The 20,548-nt window shown below is 39.0% G+C and overlaps 1 protein-coding gene across 1 annotated transcript in view; it reads right to left on the bottom strand.

The window, feature by feature from the left end:
• Window positions 1–19,579, bottom strand: part of NEK10 (NIMA related kinase 10) — a 299,100-nt gene extending 279,521 nt beyond the window's left edge. The window contains exons 1-4 of the mRNA XM_007456721.1: window positions 19,465–19,579; window positions 18,991–19,051; window positions 4,754–4,884; window positions 2,231–2,329 (exon numbers count right to left, since the gene is read on the bottom strand). Coding sequence (XP_007456783.1) covers window positions 2,231–2,329; window positions 4,754–4,884; window positions 18,991–19,051; window positions 19,465–19,538 — 365 coding nt within the window. The 5' untranslated portion in view covers window positions 19,539–19,579. The remainder of the gene's footprint in view (window positions 1–2,230; window positions 2,330–4,753; window positions 4,885–18,990; window positions 19,052–19,464) is intronic.
• Between the last annotated feature and the right edge of the window lie 969 nt (window positions 19,580–20,548).

Raw genomic sequence — 20,548 nt, 5'->3', positions numbered from 1 at the left:
TTGCCCTTTGAGATCGACCATGAGATCTTGCCTTATATGACTCTGGGTTAACAATTCTTGTCTCATTTCAGATGCTGCTTGGCAATTTTATTTCTGAGAACAAAGGCTCAATCACAGGTCAACCTTAGGGAAAAAACCCAGAAAAGGGGGTATCCAGAAGTGTGGTTTAGGGGAGACTGCAGTTGGGGAAAGTGAAATAGAAGAGGGACAACAAGAAGAATGTCAACTGGGCATAAGTAGATGAGACTAAATTCCCAGTCAGCCATATTCTCAGGGTAAACTTGAACAGCATAACATCCAGAATATGCCCAACCTTATCTATAACCAGAATTGGACCAAAGACCACACCCCGCTCCCTGCAATCTCATCCATCCCTTGGTTGTGTTAATACAGTTTATATTTATTACATTTTCTTTGTATTGAGATGCTGGGTAACTGGCTGATCAGAGTGAGTCCCTAGGAAGAAAGGGACCACATGTCCTACGCATCTTTGTATTTTCACCCTCTCTTCCTTCTCCACCACGTGCTCCCTCTCTTCCTTGCACATAGTGATGATCAATAATTTGTTTATTGAATTGAATCCAAGCCTTCCAGGCAACATCAAATCTGATGCTCACAAAGAAAGGGGATAGGAAGCCATACCAGGAAAGGCCCTGAGATGTAATTCTTCTATTAGTCTAAAGCTAGAGGGTAAAGAAACAAAAAAAGGTAGTTCTGACCAAACAAACGAGGTTATCTGGGGTGAGAAACAATGGAAGACCTTTGTACTTAATCCATCTTTTACCCAACCCTGCTTTTAGAATAGAACTGAACAAAACAACCTCTCAGCAGTGAAAGGATGGCATAAACAGATGCTCTTGATGTTCAACATTGCTAAATTCCTTCTCCTACTATGAAAGCAAAGACATTTATAATCATCGCTTCCTGGTTTAAAGATTTCCAGGGACCGATCATGTTGCAAGCCAGTAACTCCATCCAATCTAAGATGCCTCATTAATCACTAAGAATCTGAAAGGTCCTGACAAGAGATCTCTTGACTTCAGAATTGTTAAGATCTCTTTCAACAGCTGTTTTCCCTAACAATTCCTGCACCCAGTGCCTTCAGTACAGAGACACAGTAAGGTCTCTATATCCTTAATATAGGAAATCTTCTGCCTTCACCCAAAGTACCAACCTGACAAATGGCCTACTGGACATCCACTGAGGAGTCTATGATAGCTGTCTTCAAAACAAATTAAAGAACTTCATTTTCCAATACCATTTCAGGCATAATTATTCTGCTACTAACCATTGCTCTACTCTCATCAAGCTCAAGAAGAAACAGTCTAGGACAACCTCAGGTCCTTTGCAATGGTCATTAATCTTTTAACAGTCTTTGAGTATGTTGTCAAGAGCTGAGCTGTGACCAAATTACATAACCTTGATAAAGATTCTAGGCTTCTTGTATCATCTGAGCAAGTCTAATAATCTTCTGCTTAAACCAAGTAAAAAGGCATGACAGATGCAGTCCCAACCTTGGATTGTTTTAAACTAAACTAATGTACTTGGCAGTCACTGTCCAGTACATAAATATGCAATACTAAATAACCCATCCAAAAGATCAAATCATTAAACCACCACTTAGACTGTATTTAGGGATGCTTTTCTACTTATAGTCACCTACAGCACTGGACCAAGTCAGAATTTTATTTCGGTCAGGCATTAAATTATTAAGATTTTCCCTATTTTCCAGAATAAGGGTAATTTTTCCCATCTCACTGGGACAGAATTCAGATATCTCAATCAGGTCCCAAAGTGATGGAGAAGATTCAAGGTTCTTCATGGGCTTTTCAGCCAGTGCTTGTGCGGAGAGAGTCTGGGCCTCCCGGGAAGAGTATAAGGCCATGTCCGACCATGAAGGATGTTGGGAGCCTCCTTCTCCCAACAAAGTCTGCTCCCAAAGTCTGGCAGCAGCACAGCTCTCACTGCAAGCAACCCAGAACAGAGAGAAAATCTCATTTTGCCTGTCTATCATAAAATTCAGCTAAATTCAGGCCTAACCAGAGTGATTTAAATGAGGTCATCTGCAATGCCTATTCATTCACCTCCTTCGAAATGGTTTTTGCTCTGTTTTGCCCTTTGAGCATGTTATGTTCAGTCTTGTAAACTGCTTCAAACCATATGCTAGAAATAAGATATATAAAATATGCCACTCTTGGGCAAATGTTTTTCTTTCCTGGGACAATCTTACCTGCATATGAGTCTATTTTTCACCAAGGCTGTAAAAATCTCCTGAAATAGTTTATGCTGGGGATGTGTGCTGAAATTTCTCTCATTCTTGTAGTTTATACTGAGATGAAACAAACAGAAAAGCATTTTATAGTAAAAATTATTTAGGCTGCCTCAAAATTACCGATGCAGAGAAAGATCACCTGCATGCATGAAGATATTGAGGGATTTTTGGGATTCAATGTATCACCAAAGCAAGTATCAGTTGTTAAAACAGGAAGTAGAAATTCAATTATAAAGTTAATAATAAAGATTATAGCATATATATTTCATTTTACCACATTAACGAAATTATTCCCTATAAACATTTAAGAGCTAAAACTGGTGAGAGGGAAGAAAAGGGCATATGGAGAGAAAGAATGATTGGGCACATGATCTAGACAACCATGAAACAGGCAGACAAGAATCCCTCCCTTTACTTTACTACCCACAATGGCTCGTGGCTGCTCTAGTTGTTAACACCACTGGACGCCATGCATATTTCCTTGTGGTCAACACCACTTCAACGGTGGTTGTGCACTGTGGGGGTGGGTGTGGACTGTGGGGGTGGGTGTGTGTACAACAAAGTTGTGAGATATTCTAGCTTCAGTTTTTTCTTTCCTGATATTACAGCCATCAGAGAGGTTAAAAATATCCCAAAGCATTCCACTTTAAAACTGGGAAAGGATAAGAGGTAATGCACAAAAGGGTCATATCACTATGGAATATACAATACAATATTTTTGTGCCCATTAAAATAGACCAATTTAAGCCTATCTAGGCATGTTGTAAAGCTGTTGGAAAAGTGACTCGGAGCAAGTTTTGTGAATGGAGATGTAGTGCTCAAGTCACATTCTGCTTTAAAAGTTGTAACAAATACAGATAAATCAAAAAGAAAAAAAAAACCAATTTTAAGATCTAAGAGAAATATGCTGGAATTACATGGATGCACCACCTCAGAGGCAGGTTTTGTATCCTTATTATTGACATTTGTTATGTTCTGCCTTCACAGTCTTTCAGGTGTCATGGGATTGACTGTGTGTCCCTAAGTTAGCCGGGGCTGTCATTTCTTAGTACATGGACATGGGCAGACTGAATACGTAACAATATTTAAAGAATTTTGCGTTCCTCACTAAACATGTATTTTAAAAATATTAACTCATGTAACATCATGTGATGTTTGTGGACTATTAAAGTCATTGTCATAAAATAGCAGGGAAACAAAACCTAGGCCAAATAAATAAATTATCATTCTAGAATATTTATATATATATATATTTTTTTATTTTTTAACATCTTTATTGGATTATAATTGCTTTACAATGGTGTGTTAGTTTCTGCTTTATAACAAAGTGAATCAGTTATACATATACATATGTCCACATATCTCTTCCCTCTTGCGTCTCCCTCCCTCCCACGCTCCCTATCCCACCCCTCTAGGTGGTCACAAAGCACCGAGCTGATCTCCCTGTGCTATGCGGCTGCTTCCCCCTAGCTATCTATTTTATGTTTAAATAACTCAATTTCATTTCTTTTTATGGCTGAGTAATATTCCATTGTATATATGTGCCACATCTTCTTTATCCATTCATCTGTTGATGGACACTTAGGTTGCTTCCATGTCCTGGCTATTGTAAATAGAGCTGCAATGAACATTTTGGTACATGACTCTTTTTGAATTATGGTTTTCTCAGGGTATATGCCCAGTGGTGGGATTGCTGGGTCGTATGGTAGTTCTATTTTTAGTCTTTTAAGGAACCTCCATACTGTTCTCCATAGTGGCTGTACCAATTTACATTCCCACCAACAGTGCAAGAGGGTTCCCTTTTCTCCACACCCTCTCCACCATTTATTGTTTGTAGATTTTTTGATGATGGCCATAGAATATATATATTGATATTTCATGTCATTCATTATTCACATGACACTTAGTGCCAAATGACCTTAACAAACTGTAAAATGGGGAGAACCAGCTCCTGGAAGGAGGGTGGCCCATGACAATGTGCAGCTTCTAAGAGGTCTCCATGGCAACAGGAGAGCAAAACAGGGGCTGACTCTTTCAATGTGAAAGGTGATGCTTCAACTGAAAGCCTCATGGCCTTGACAACCACAGCCTTCAGCCATCACATCTGCTCACAGCAGGTGCTTCTTTATGCCTCCTCACAGCTGGCAAGATATGTACCAGCCAAAAGCTAAAGACAAAGCTTGTTATCAGCCTCACCAGGTCAACAGCCTGAGCCATTTCCTCATGGAGCGAACGCTAAATGTATGTCAAGAGGGTATCCTGAAACTCCCACGTCACTTTCACCTGCGGCCATTCCCCCTGCTATTCACACAGTACTTATGGGAACAGGTTAAGCACTAACTAAAATGATGAAACTACGAATCCCCATGGTAAATTTTAAAATGGGTTTTAAATTTTAGCTCCTGTGACAAACTTAAATAAATCTTTGGGCTAATTAGTGGCCCAGGCTGCTGAAGGTAAGGGACATACTGGATTTCTTACCTAAAATTTTCAAGTTCAATGGCTTCTGTGGACTCGTGCCACTGACCTCGAGCTCTGTGTCCACCCACCCTGATGGCAGGCTCAGACTTCGCCATGCTACTTCTGGCACTATCGAAGTTAATGGCTGGAAGCTACAGAAATAAAGGCACAGAGGACTTGAGGATGACAATTCAGCACAAGATAAAGACAGTCACAAAAGCAGAGGGGACAGTGAAGGGAATGAGTGTTTCCCCGAGCCAACAATTAACAAGTTAGCTATGTCAAATGTAGGAGTTTTCCAAGATTTAGACATCCTTGACTTAAACATTTACTCTCTCTATCTTATGCTGCTTTTTCTTCATAGTTTGTAACACCACCTGATATCTTACAGTTATTTATGTATTTTCAGTCTCCTTGGTTATACTGTCAGCTCGACACAAGCAGGAGCTTTGCCTATCGCTGTTCAATGTTGTATCCCTAGTACCTTACACAGTCCTGGGGATCCAGACCTGGGGGAGGCCTGGGCATTAGGTGCTTTTGCAGCTTCTTGGGCGATTCAAACGTGCAATCAGAACAGAGAGCTGACAGATACAGCTAGAAACTCTCTGGCCTAGAGTGGAGTCCCAAACTGAGAATGAGTCATCTTCACTCATTCTTCATCTTTACCAGTCACGTACACTGCTTGCCAATTGTTAGAGTTATAAAGGTAAAGAGATTCTATTACTTTTAATCAGTCTGAATATACTGATTACTCAATCATGTTTACAAAAGCCATGAAAATATATTTTAGAATTAACCATAAGAAAAGGAAAAATTTACATTAACTAAAACAATTTGAGTATGCCCCCATTTACAATATTAACTGGTAATTATTTATATAGTAAACTGTGATGTTATCAGTATTCAAGTAGTGTCACTTACCAACATTTACCTATAATTAGGATAACCCTGAGAATTGTTTCTTGTACCACAGTAAAGCTGAACGAAGTGAAAACAAATACCCTATTCTTTCCAAAGTACAAATGAGGAATGTTCTATAATTAGCTAAGATTTTATAGATGAGGTACGGAAAGCATAGTATAACAAAATAAACTTTTACTTTCAGTAAATCATTCTGTCCTATATATTATAATGATCAAATAATGCTACAATATGCTGTGCTTGTTGTCCTATTTCATCAAAGCATTTGATAGAAGTCTGCATAAAGACATGGTTTCCTCATCTAAAGAGAACATGCTGGACTTCCCACAAGGCAGTCAGCTGATAGATACATTCTAACAAGGACATTCTTTAATAGGGAGCAAACCCTTCTTCATCATATGCCACCCATAGTTGAATTCTCAAAATATTAATAATAAATCTTATATCCTGTAAAACTACATTTCTATCTCAGTTCAGTGGGCCAATCCACAGCCACCACAAGACAACAGGCCACAGGCACTTGAGGCACAATGCTCAGTGGTTAAGAGAACGAACTCTAGGCCAGATGCCCTGGGTTGAAATCTACTCTTAGACAGCTGCATGATCTTGAAAGTTACTTAATCTCTCTGTACATCAGTTTCCAGATCATTACAATGAAAATCATAATAATTCCATGTAGTTCAACGTTATTATGAAAACTAAATGACTTAGAATTTATAAAGCACTTGCTATGTGCCAGGCATAGTTCTCAGTGCTTTATACTCTTTTAATCCCCCAAATTATTCTCATTGCACAGATGAATTTGCTAAATAAATGAGATTTGGCCTTCCATATTAGATGATTAGATGTGACAACCCAAATGATGCTAGGCCTGAAGTCACAGCAATGAGCAGATTGTCCTGTGTTACTCAGGACGTGGAATGACGCAGAAAACAAGAAATAGGTTTTCCAGGCCCAAGGGCTCTCAAACCCCCTTGCCATCACCACGACTGCCAGAATAGTCACTGCCAGAGAGAAGGTAGCCAGCACAGAGAGAACAAGCCCAGTGCACTCCAGGGAGAGGGCAGAAAGCGGCAGCAGCTTGCAGCCATTCCCTTTGGCAGCAGCACGGGCAGCTTGTGTTGGGAATCCACTCATGCACACACAGTGAATGAGAAAGACTTGACATCTATAGTTGCAAAGACCAGGAACTTAACAGGAGAATCTATAAGCAACCAGCCTTCTTCAGATAAAAGTAACGTGAGTTTGAAACCCAGTTCAAAGCTTAGAGCCTTTTCTCTTTGCTCCCCAGTCCCTTAGGCTCTTTGTGAAGGTTTTATCTACCACATAAGTAGGTCCAGTGAAATCTCACCACCTGGAATAGCCACAGTCAGGGTATCCAGAGTGGAAGGGCCAGGTGAGCAGCCCCTTACAGACTTCTGTCATGTTAAGCCATTAGTTCTGTTAAGATACACTACATCCGATGGGTTATTTTGGGCAACTCAAAATCTGAATTTTCAGCATCATAAATGTAGCATAACACAAATTCATACAGATAATTTAAAAGTGTGTCCCTTCCTACAAATGACAGATTTATAGACTCTCAGATTTTAAAACTTCCTCGAAAGGCATAGGATTCAGCCCCCAATCGTCATCACCATCATCACCACCATAATCATCATAATTATCATCATCATCATCATGATCACCATCATGATCATCATCATCATCATGATCACCATCATGATCATCATCATCACCATCAACACAGATAACACCTGTGTGGTAGTTCCCACATGCCAGGCACTGTTCTAAGTGTTTTGCAGGTTTAAATCTATTTAATCCTCATAACGACCATATGAGGTAAATACCATTTTATGATGAGAGGACTACGGCACAGAGGGCCAAGTGACTTAGGGCCCATAGTTCACAAAGGGCACAGCTGGGATTCAAATCCAGGCAATCACCCTTCCTCTCCAACACTCTCAATCCTCCAGCATCTCTGATGTATCGCCAATGATGAGAAACACTATCTTGAGTCAGCCCATTTGCTTTTCAGAGTCCTACTCTTGCCTAAGTTTTCCTTCAGGCTGAGATGAAAATCTGTCCTCCTGTGTTCTTTCCCTGTCTTTCAGCCCAGCGTCAGCTCCTTTTACAATGTTAGATTTGACTATAAGTCCACATAAAATAAACAAAAAATTGGGGTGAATAAAAAGAACTCGCCAAGTTGTAGGTGCATTAAACTGGTCACGCATCCCAGAAAGCATGCAGTGTAAGCATGCATCCATTCCTGCCCAGGAGCATGCTGCGGACACAGCTGCTGACCACTTTTCAGGGCACACACAGATCCTGGAGATCACCTGCCCCAGCCTCCCTGGTGGAGCCAGTCACTGCCTCCCCAGTGGCATTACTGTGCCAATCTCTCTTACAGCACTTATCACAATCTCATGCTATGTCTGCACGACACATCAGCCTTTCCCCCTGAATTTGGCCACCCTGAGGGCAGCATCACATCTGTCTGTCTTTCTGTTCTTAGCATCTCTCACAGATCCAATGGGAATGGGATACCTACTTTACCTACTGTGGAATGGGAAGCTGACTTCATCCCCAGTCTCTTTGCTAAACTGATTTATCTCCAGACAAGTTCATTCGCTCAGCGCGTGATGTGTTGCAGACACATCACTTGCCAGATGTGTGAGACACTGGGTATATAGTGAGCAGGACAGCCACAGTCTCTTCCTTCTCAAAAAGTTTACAGCCCAATGCGGGGGTCGGGGGTCAACTAGCACTAGAACACACAGCAAAATGAGTGAACAAGGGTTTGTTGTGGTAGGAAGTAAAAGAGAGATAGGGTGGGTCCCGGACCAGGATGCCTGGAATGTTCCAGAGTATTCCAGGCAGATTTTTGCACAGGCTGGAAGGCAGAGAAAAACTACATGTGCTCTAGAAAGTGGCAGGTCCCTGAGCAGCTTGAGTAGCATGAGTGGAAAGGAAAGAGACTAGAGATTCAAGTGAAGGAACTTCCTAAAAATTTGATCATGTCACTTCTGCCTGGAAATTTCAACCTTCTCTGTTGCTTATGTGATAGATACAAAATTTGTAGATAGGCCTTCAGACATTGCACAGTTTCTTACTTTATTTATCACTACTTTCAACAGAAATGTCTAGTCACCATTTTGCTTCAGTGTGTGTTATTTTCTTTCCTTCAGATATCTGATTATTTTACTCGCTTCACCCAGAATGCCTTTCCCATCAATTCCACCAGAGGACAGCCAGCCCATTTTCCAAGAACCATGTCCTTTCCTGTGACTTGAGCTAAAAGTGGTCTCCTCATCCTTCTCAGAATCCACCCAGCCACTGCCCGTGCCTCACCTACAGAATTCAAGTGTCCACTGGCCGTGGAAACCATAACTGCCGTTCCTAGTCCTGGTGTCTCAGAGCACAACAGTGCCTTAGACTTTTTCTTTCCACAGCATCTATCAAGACCTCTTTTATTTCAAGGCAATTAATGGGCCTGTAATGAATTATTTTTCTATCTTTCGTTCATCTGTTTTTTTTCCTAATTGCAAACAAATTTCTCAGCTCCCTATGGTTTTAAATGTAGCAAAAAAAATTTAATTCCAGCTCAAGGCAAATTATTTCAAGACTTGTGAAAATCTCTGGTGAAACCTCCAACCAACTTTATGATTTTACTTTGCTTCAACAACCCTGGGGCAATTCTTTTTCTTGAAGTATTTGGTTTTACTGGATTATGATTATTCTTACCCTGCTTACGATGAAAGGGCTTCTCTGCCTCAGTGTGTCTCTGTCCCCACTTCTGTGACAACAGAACTGTCCTCAGAACAGCAGTCTCTAAGGTGGTGAAGCAAGGTACGCAGAGACTCACAGAGCAAACGGGATGAGAGCGAAAGTAGAACAGGGGAACAGACGCAACAATGAGGAAGGGCTTGGCTCATTAGAAATTCAGATGAAGGACATCCAGTTCTTGTAATTCTCTGCCCCAACCCACAAAGTACACTTCCCTCTGCAACTGCTTAATTAGCCATCTTGGTTCATTTGCAAGTGACAGGTCAGCTCTTGTTAGAACAGAAATTCAGGTGAGTGAGACTTAAGCCCCAGGCTTCCCTTTTCAAACTGACTGCTAAAAATCTTAGAGCCTAATGTGTGGCCAACTTGCATATCTTGATGGTCATTTCCTCCGGACTCTGAGTCTACTTTGTTCCCAAACCTTGTTTTTCTTTTATGATAATCTGGGTACTTTACATATCTTCATAAGCCACCTTACTCTCTTTCTGGAGCAATCAAGATATAAACAAATTCTTGATTTATCCTCTCCAATATCTTTCTTCTCCTATAAATGTCTCCGCATTATTTTACAGAAAGGAGAATAGGGTGTTTAGAATAACATTTATTATTTCAAAATCACAAATGCATGAAAGTTTTATTAAACAGAATTAAGAATGAACTTTGTCACCCTCAAGACATTTATATAAATGAGCAGTTATTTTCATTTTTTTCTTAGAACTATGCACTTTCTGAATAATTCAAGCATTACAAACATGCATTTTTAAATGTGTGAAATATTTTACAAAAAGATTTGCCATGTGAACTTGTCAGACAACAGATTACAAATTCTAAAATTGGTTAAAGGTGGGAAAACTCTTAAATTTACTTTAAGCCTGCCAGGTGTTAGCAAGGGAGTGGTGTTGAGAGAAGGCACAACAGATCCAGTGATCATGGACTTCAAAACTGGACAAGCAGAGCCCAAACCCACCACTGGTGTCTCTTTTACACTACCCAGGTGGTTATACGTATCCAAGAGGTCATCTAATTTTTAAGTTACAATTCAATTTGGTGAAAACTGATCAAGAGCTCACCGAATAGAGGATACGGTGAACCGGAAGCAAAAGTCAAAGCTGGAAACGTATCTCTCAGGAAATTAGAAATGTAGACAAGTCTTTCCAAAGCACAGAAAAAAATAATGCTATAATGTTCAAAGAAGGTACTTTGGGAAGGAAGGGATCACTTCTGGAATGGAAGATAAATGAAAGCTTCTTTATGGAGGTGCTATCATTAGATCTTGGCCCTGGAAATAGGTAAGATTTTATAGAAAAGAAACTTGGGAGAAGGACAAATTTGAGAAAAAGCAAAAAGTAGAAATATTTGACATTCTGGTTACATCTTAGGATGTACAGTGAGAAAGAATGGAAACTATTGATACAACCAAATCTGTATGCTGAGTCACTGTGCTTCCTTTACTAAGAAAGAGTGAACTTGATGTGTGGCACCCACTCATGACTATCAGTGAGCAGTGGGCCAGGAAGACTGTTTTAGCCGTGTGGAGACGGACAAAGAGTAAGTGATACTGAAATAGATAGGTGAGAAGAAAAGAGTTCCTGGGGTGAGGGTGGGGTTATAGGCTTAAAAACAGAGAAGAAGGAAGAGGAGAAAAATATTTTAAGGCCATGTTTTCTTCAAATCAATGCTTATCCAGCTATGTTTTGAATTTAACTTCCCAAGTCATTTAAAAGATATCTCAGTGGTTAGAGGCACAGATGCAAAGATGGAGTATTGCAAAGATGGAGTATTTGGTTAGATCTGTACCTACCTACCATTAGTTGGCTGTACGATCTCGAGAAAGCCATTTAACTTCTCTGTGCCTTAACTGGAGGAGAAGTGATGGGGTCGACCTGTGCCCCTGGGAGGAGACACAGAAGAGGAGGATAATATCACGGGTTCAGAGATCCTCCCTGGGGAGTGAGAGGTTCAAACCACTTATTGGGAACCCCAGACCTGGGGGCTGACACTGGAAAGATGAGTCCCCTTAGCTGATTTGAAAACCAGTGGGACTTACAAGAGGGCTGTAAGAAACCAAGACTCTGACCATGAAGAGCATTCACACGCTTGATTACTCATGGGAACAAGGCAGAGGAAGCAGATTGAAACTGCCTGTGGCTCTGGCTGGTTTCCCGCGACCACCCCAGCGCACACCCCAGCCCATGCCGCATGCCTGCTCTGGCCCCTCTAGATCCAGCACAGTCCCACACTAGAGTGAAGGCCGCCATAGTTGAGGAGGGTTCACACTTGGAGGGGGACAGAGCCAGCTTGGACCCAGCACAGCATCCAAACAGAGTGAGGGTGGCCTTTACTGGCTTTCACAGAGGCAGTGGGTCTAGCTTAGACCCAACCCTCAGGGCTTCTGCTCCAGCAACTCAGGCCCCACCTTGTCCCTGATAGAGCAGTGATGGCCACTAAGTACAGGAGAAGCCCTGACTCACACCTGGCTCTGGCTCTATCCCCTCTGTCTCCAGCCCCACCTTCAACCATAGTGAGAGCTGCCAGCACACTCTGGGGGAAGACACGACCTCGGGCTCACGTCAGATCCAGCTCTCCCACCAAAGCCACTGGGCACACACAGACTGCATAGGTATGCTCCCACACAAGGACATGCCTTCAAGACTGGATTAGGTAACTGTTTCACATAATTGCACAGAGACAGAGAAAGTTAAGCAAAATAAGAAGACAGAGGAATTTGTTCCAAATGAAAGAAGTAGATAAAAAAAAAAAAACCTGAAAAAAACACAACTAATGAAACAGAGATAAATAATTTTTACCAGGTAAAGAGTTCAAAGCATTATTAATGAGAATGCTAACTGAACGTGGGTAAAGAATAGATGAACACAGTGAGTATTTTAACAAAAAAACTAGAAAATATAAAACAGAACCAGTCAGAGCTGAAGACTACAATACCTGAAATGGAAAACACAATACAAGTAATAAACCACAGACTAGACAATACACAGGAATGTATAAGTGATCTGGAAGATAGAATAATAGAAACCACTCAATCAGAAGAGCAAAAAGTAAAGCAAATTTAAAAAGTGACAACTGAATAAGGGACCTCTAGGACAAACATCGAGCATACTAACATCCTCATTATAGAGATTCCAGAAGAAGAGCAAGAGACAGGGGTCAAAAATGTATTTGATAAAATTCTGGCTGAAAACTTCCCAAACCTTTAGAAAGAACAGATATTCAGGTATGAGAAGCACAGAGGGTCCCAAAGAAGATGAACCCAAAGAGACCCACACCAAGGCATATCATAATTAAAATGGCAAAAGTTCAAGAGAAAGAGAGAATTCAAAAGGCAGCAAGAGAAAAATACAGTCACATACAAGGGAACTCCCATAAGGCTATCAGCAGATTTTTTTGCAGAAACTTTGCAGGCCAGGAGGGAGTGGCAGATATATTTAAAGAGCTGAAAGTAGAAAAATCTAAAACCTAGGATACTCTACCCAGCAAGGTTATTATTCATGATTGAAGGAGAGATAAAGAGCTTTTCAGACAAGCAAAAATTAACAGAGTTCATCAGTACTAAAATGACCCTACAAGAAGCGTTAAAGGGTCTTCTTTAAGTGGCAAAGAAAGGCTACAACAAGAAGTAAGAATTTAGAGGAAAGAAAAAAATTCCACTGGTAAAGGCAAATATATGGTATAGGCTGTGGATCAACCACTTAAATAAGCTAGTAGAAAGATTTGAAAAAAGTTGTATAATCAACTATAACTACAACTGTTAAGGGATAAACATGAAGATGACATCAAAAAGACATAACATGGGGGAGGGGAGTAAAAAATGTAGATCTTTTAGAATGTGTTTCAACTTAAATAATTATCAGTTTAAAACAAGTAGATACAGTTATATATATAACCCCATGGTAACCACAAATCAAAAAACTACAATAGGTACATAAAAACAAGAGAGAAAGTAACACAAATATACTACTAAAGAAAATCATCAAACCGTAGGGAAAGAAACAAAAAGAAGAACAGAGAAGAACTACCAAAACAACCAGCAAACAATGAACAAAATGGCAATAAGTACACACCTATCAATAATCACTTTAAAAGTCAATGGACTAAGTACCCCAACCAAAAGACATATGGTGGCTGACAGGATAAAAAAACAAGACCATCTATATGCTGCTTAGTGAAGAAATGCACTTCAGAGCTACAGACACCAACAGACTGAAAGTGAAGGGATGGAAAAAAATATTCCATGAAAATTGAAACGACAAGAAAGCTGGTGTAGCAACACACATATCAGACAGAGTAGACTTTAAAACAAAGTCTACAACAAAAGACAAAGAAGAGCATTATGATAAAGGGATCAATACAAGAAATGGATAAAAATTCATTAACACATATGCACCTATTATAGATGCACATAAATATATAAAGCAAATACTAACAGACATAAAAGGAGAAGTTAACAATAATACAGTAACAGTAAGGGACTGTATTACTGTACAGTGGGGACTTTAACACCCCACTTACATCAATGGACAGATCATCCAGAGAGAAAATCAATAAGGAAACAGTGGCCTTAATCACACATTAGATCAGTTGGACTTAATAGATATATAAAGGACATTTCATCCAAAAACAGTAGAATATATGTTATTTTCAACTACACATGGGACATTCTCCAGGATAGATCACATGCTAAGCCACAAAACAAGTCTCAGTGAATTGAAGAGGATAGAAATTATATCAAGCATTTTTTCTAACCACAATGGTTTGAAACTAGATATCAATTACAGGAAGAAAAATAGAAAAATGAACACTGGAGAGTAAACAACATGTTACTAAAAAAATCAATGGGTCACTAAAAAAAAAAAAATCAGGGCTTCCCTGGTGGCGCAGTGGTTGAGAGTCCACCTGCTGATGCAGGGGACGTGGGTTCATGCCCCGGTCCGGGAAGATCCCACATGCCGTGGAGCAGCTAGGCCCATGAGCCATGGCCACTGAGCCTGTGCGTCCGGAGCCTGTGCTCTGCAACGGCAGAGGCCACAACAGTGAGAGGCCCGCATACTGCAAAAAAAAAAAAAAAAAAAAATCAGAGGAAATTATAAAATACCTTGAGACAAATGCAAATAAAAACACAATTTTCCAAAATCTATATAGGATACAGCAAAAGCAGTTTGAAGAAGGAAGTTTATAGTGATACAGGCCTATCTCAAGAAACAAGAGAAACTCAGATAAACTACCTAACCATTTATCTATAGGAATTAGAAAAAGAAGAAACAAGGCCCAAAGTCAGCAGAAGGAAGGAAATAATAAAGATCAGAGAGAAAATAAATAAAATAGTGACCAAAAAACAATAGAAAACATCAGTGAATCCAATGCTGGTTTTTTTTTTTGAAAAGATAAAATTGATAAGCCTTTAGCCAGACTCATCAAGAAAAAAAGAGAGAGGATTCAAATAAACAAAATAAGAAGTGAAAGAGGAGAAATAACAACCAATATCAAAGAGATACAAAAAAATCTAAAGAGAATACTTCAAACAGTTATATGCAAACAAATTGGAAAACCTAGAAGAAATGGATATATTTCTAGAAATATACAATCTTCCAAGACCAATGAGGAGGAAATTGACAACCTGAACATACAGATCACTAGTAGTGAAATTGAATTAGTAGTTTAAATAATTCTCTGCCAACAAAAGTCCAGGACCAAACAGGTTCACGAGGGAATTCTACCAAACTTTCAAAGAAGAGCTAATGCTTACCCTTTTCAATCTACTACCAAAGATTGAAGAGGAGGGAACACTCCCAAATTCATTTTACAAGGCCATCATTATTCTGATTCCAAAACCAGACAGAGACACTACAAAAAATGAAACTTACAGGCCAATATTTCTGATGAACATAAATGCAAAAATTCTCAACAAAACACTAGCAAACCAAATTCAATAATACATAAAAGGGTCATACACCATGATCAACTGGGATTTATTCCAGGGTCACAAGGATATCTACAAATAAACTAATGTGATACACACCATTAACAAAAGGAAGGATAAAAATCCTATGATCACCTCAATAGACTCAGAGAAAGCATCTGACAAAATTCAACATCCATTCATGATAAAAACTCTCACCAAAGTTGGTATAGGGAACATATCTCAACATAATAAGGATCATATATGACAAACCCACACCAAACATCATACTCAATGGTGAAAAGCTGAAAGCTTTTCCTCTAAAATCACAAACAAGACAAAGATGTCCACTCTCCTCACATGCATTTAACACAGTATTAGAAGTTCTAGCCACAGCAGTCAAACAAGAAAAAGAAATAAAAGGCATCCCAATTGGAAGGGAAGAAGTAAAACTGTCAGTAGTTTCAGATAACATGATACTATATACATAAAACCCTATAGTCTCCAACCAAAAACTATTAGAACTAATAAATGAATTCAGTAAAGTTGCAAGATACAAGATTAATATATAAAAAAATGTTGCTTTTCCATACACTAATAATGAACTATCAGAAAGAGAAAGCAAGAAAACAATCCCATTTATAATTGCATCCAAAAGAATAAAATACATAGAAATAAACTTAACTGAGGAGGTAAAAGACTTATACTCTAAAAACTATATGACATTGACACGGGGAGGGGGAAGGGTAAGCTGGGACAAAGTGAGAGAGTGGCATGGACATATATACACTACCAAACGTAAAATAGATAGCTGGTGGGAAGCAGCCACATAGCACAGGGAGATCAGCTCAGTGCTTTGTGACCACCTGGAGGGGTGAGATGGGGAGGGTGGGAGTGGGGGAGATGCGGGATGGGGGAGATGTGGGGACATATGCATGTGTATGGCTGATTCACTTTGTTATGGAGCAGAGACTGACACACCATTGTAAAGCAATTATACTCTAATAAAGATGTTAAAAAAAAAACAACAACTATATGACACTGATGAAGGAAATTGAAGACACCACAAAGAAATGGAAAGATATCCTGTATTTGTGGATTGTAAGAATTAATATTAAAATGTCCATACTACCCAAGCAATCTACAGAGTTAGTGGAATCCCTATCAAAACACCTATGACATTTTTCACAGAACTAGAACAAATAATCCTAAAATTTTTATGGAACCACAAAAGACCCTGGATAGCCAAAGCAATCTTGAGCAAAAAGAACAAAGCTGGAGGGATCAAACTCCTTGACTTCAAACTGTACTACAAAGCTACAAGTGATCAAAACAGTATGGTATTGGCACCAAAAAAGACACATAGATCAAGAGCCCAGAAAAGAACCCACAAACTTATGGTCAATTAATCTATGACAAAGGAGGCAAGAATATACAATGGGGAAAAGACAGTCTCTTCAATAAGTGGTGCTGGGAAAACTGAACAGGTACATGTAAAAGAATGAAATTAGAACATTTTCTCACATTACATACAAAAACAAACTCAAAATGGATCAAAGACCCAAATGTAAGACTGGAAACCATAAAACTCCTAGAAGAAAACATTCCTTAACATAACCTGTAGCAATATTTTTTTGGTTCTGTCTCCTAAAGCAAAGGAAACAAAAGCAAAACTAAACAAATGGGATATAATTAAACGTAAAAGCTTTTGTATAGCAAAGAAACCACCAAGATAATGAAAAGACAACCTACTGAATAGGAGAAAATATTCACAAATGATGATGACCAGTAAGGGGTTAATATCTAAAATATATAAATAGCTAATACAATTCAATATCAAAAAAACAAACAATCTGATTAAAAAATGGGCAGAAGACCTGAATAGACATTTTTGCAAAGAAGACATACAGATGGCCAACAGGGACATGAAAAGATGCTCAACCTTGCTAATCATCAGGGAAATGCAAATCAAAACCACTATGAGATATCACCTCACACCCATCAGAATGGCTCTCATCACAAAGACAACAAGTAACAAATGTTGGCAAGGATGTGGAGAAAAGGGAACGCTGCTGGTGGGAATGTAAACTGGTGCAGCGACTATGGAAAACAGTATGGAGGTTCCTCAAAAAACTAAAGATAGAACTACCATATGATCCAGTAATTCCACTCCTGGGTATATATCCAAGGAAAACAAAAACACTAATTTGAAAAGTTACATGCACCCTAATGTTCATAGCAGTATTATTTACAATAGCCATAATACGGAAGCAACCTAAGTGCCCATCAACAGATTTATGTAGATGATATACATATCACACGTATATCACACACACACACACACACACACACACACACACACACACACAATGGAATTCCCTCAGCTATAAAAGAGAATGAAATATTGCCATTTGCAACAATATGGTTGGACCTAGAAATTATTAACCTTAGTGAAATAAATCAGAGAAAGACAAATCCTGTATGTTATCACTTATATGTGGAATCTAAAAAATAAACAAACGAATATGTATAACAAAACAGAAACAGACTCACAGAGAATAAACTAGTGGTTACCAGAGGGGAAAGGGAAGTGAGGAGGGGTGATATAGGGGTAGGGGATTAAGAGGTACAAACTACTATGTATAAAATAAATAAGCTACAAGGATATATTGTACAGCACAGGGAACATAGTCAATATTTTACAATAACTATAAATGGAGTATAGATTGAATCATTATGTTGTACCACTGAAACTAATATAATATTGTAAATCAACTATACTTCAATAAAAAAATTTTGTAAATGCTGTAGTTCTCTGGTAAGTTTAGTGGATATAACAAAAGCCAGTAGGGCTGTATTACCACATGAGCTCATAAACAAATTTACTTAACAAGTATACCACAGTTGACTTTGGAGTCTGGCTCCCGGGGTTCAAATCCCATCCCTGCCATTTACTAATTTACTGTGCTAAATAAGCTGTCTTCATTATTATTAGCATTTCTGTGTTATTCCCTAAACCTCCATGGATAGCCTCTAATCTCTTGATTCTCTAAAGTCTGACAGAAGCTAAACCAAAAAGAAACGTTTAGAGATAAATTCAAGAAGCAGTACCATTCTTTCTCTGTCTATTAAAAAAAATAAAAATGCTATTGTAAAAATAGCCAAAACTCACTCCTTCCTTTCCCCTGTTTTTGGTGAGATATAATTTGCAGCAAGCATCAAAAGTGGTGCTGTAGCAAGTGGGCAGCCTGAGAAGTGGGGAAGGGGAGACGAAGGGAAAGGTGATGAACAGTGTTTTGGAGAAATCAACTTCCCTAGAGCTCTGCAGTGTCAAACATTGGGCATTCAAAAGAAGAGAGCTCTGTTTCTATACTGAAATGTTTTTGCTGATTAGGACACATGGCACTGAACAGAGGATAAAGCGGGCCCCAGGCATGAGAGCAAAAGAATGAAAAGGCTGTGGATACAGAGTCTTGCATCCTGAACCTGAACCAGGTATGAAAGAAACAGCTAGAAGACAAAACATAAGAAAGAACAAAGAAAAATAGACTTATCGTTCACATGATGTTAAATGGATCCCTTTGGAAACATGTGATTTCTCTGTCGTTAATAGACGCACATTCTTTGAAAACACTACCTGCTGTTTGCTTGACTGAACGTTCAAAAGGCACAGAAGTCTTTTAAGGTCTGAATAGTCCCTAGGAGAAAGAATAACACAAGGGGATATGGGGATATGTGTATACATATAGCTGATTCACTTTGTTATACAGCAGAAACTAACATGACATTGTAAAGCAATTATACTCCAATAAAGATGTTAAAAAAAAAAAAAGAATAACACAGTGTCAACCAACAGAAGACTCCAGGTGAACTAGTCATGTTACCCACTAGTGACATGGAGCACTGCCACTTGGAGGCCTGCTTTTATAGACTGAAACATATACATGCTAAACGTTTCTGTAGAACTCTAGAAATGCACAAACATTTCAGCAAACACTGTACCCCAGAGCAGCAGTTGTCAAGGATCTACTCTATTTCTCAAAAAGCCATTAAATCTGGTTGCTGGCCACTGCCTGAGTTAATAATTAGCAAAGACTCAGAAGGGCGTTACCTGGTGATGATTCCTTGTTGTTCTTTATCGGTTGATTTTTCTGTGGTCTTCACTTTTTTGTCTTGATCAGGCATTGTAAAACATCAATGCCCCAGAATTAACATCACATTCCTTTCAAAGTAAACTAGAAGGAAAAACTTTAATTGGGTTATGTGCTCTAAAATATTCTCAATGCAGGCAAAATTCACTTATAACATTTATTTAAATATGCACAAACTAACATTTATTTGTAATACAGCAATATAAATGCTAATATGAATAACATTTACTATTTATCATTCAAAGGCCTTTGGATACATTTAGGGCATAGCTTATAATTATAGTAGTACTTTAGCCTATATTTTCTGAGTCATTCTTGATTTCAAATATTCTGACCCATTACCCCAACAAGTATTGTTCTGCTTGTCAGGAAAAGTGCCCCAATTTGGGGTTTCCAAAATATACATAAGCAAATACCTGAAGTCCAACTGACACTTTTATGCCATCTTACTTGTCTTTCTCGGCAAGTTTCCTTAACAGTAGAGTACGCTGCTACTTCAGGGAGTTCCTCTCTCATCGTGGTCATGCACCTAAAAATCCCAGAGAAAGCTCCACCCACTTGCAAATAAGCATTACAGTGTCAAGGGCAACACACAAAATGTCCTTGGGTTTCCAGAATTCCTAAAGTTTTTGAGCTGAATCCCTATGTGAGTCAACTCTAGTCATAACCTCTTCTGCAAGAATTGGGTCAGTCTTGCACAGCCCCTGGACTCACTCAAACATCCTGTTAAAAATAAGACAATGGGTGCATTGTTTTAGACAATGGAGTTGTTTATGTTAATCTCTGGGTCACCAAACTTAACTTAATTACAGTTTCGTCTCTCCCAGAAATGGGAACTTAAACTAGCCAATCAGGAATATCCTGATCAGCACTGATAAATAAGCTGCCTGATAAAACCCTCTATCCTCTTTAGGAAAAGTAACCTTGTAATAACCAATCCGTTTTTTGACTAACTCCTAATGAAGAATAACTTCCTTGTTCCTGCCCTCTTCTGCCTATAAAAGTCTTTCATTTGTACAGTTCCTCAGAGTTCCTTTCTATCTG

The sequence above is a fragment of the Lipotes vexillifer genome, unplaced genomic scaffold, assembly GCF_000442215.2.
Source record: "Lipotes vexillifer unplaced genomic scaffold, Lipotes_vexillifer_v1.1 scaffold612, whole genome shotgun sequence".
Classification (NCBI taxonomy): Eukaryota; Metazoa; Chordata; class Mammalia; order Artiodactyla; family Lipotidae; genus Lipotes; species Lipotes vexillifer.
This window is presented reverse-complemented; position numbering and strand designations above follow the sequence as displayed.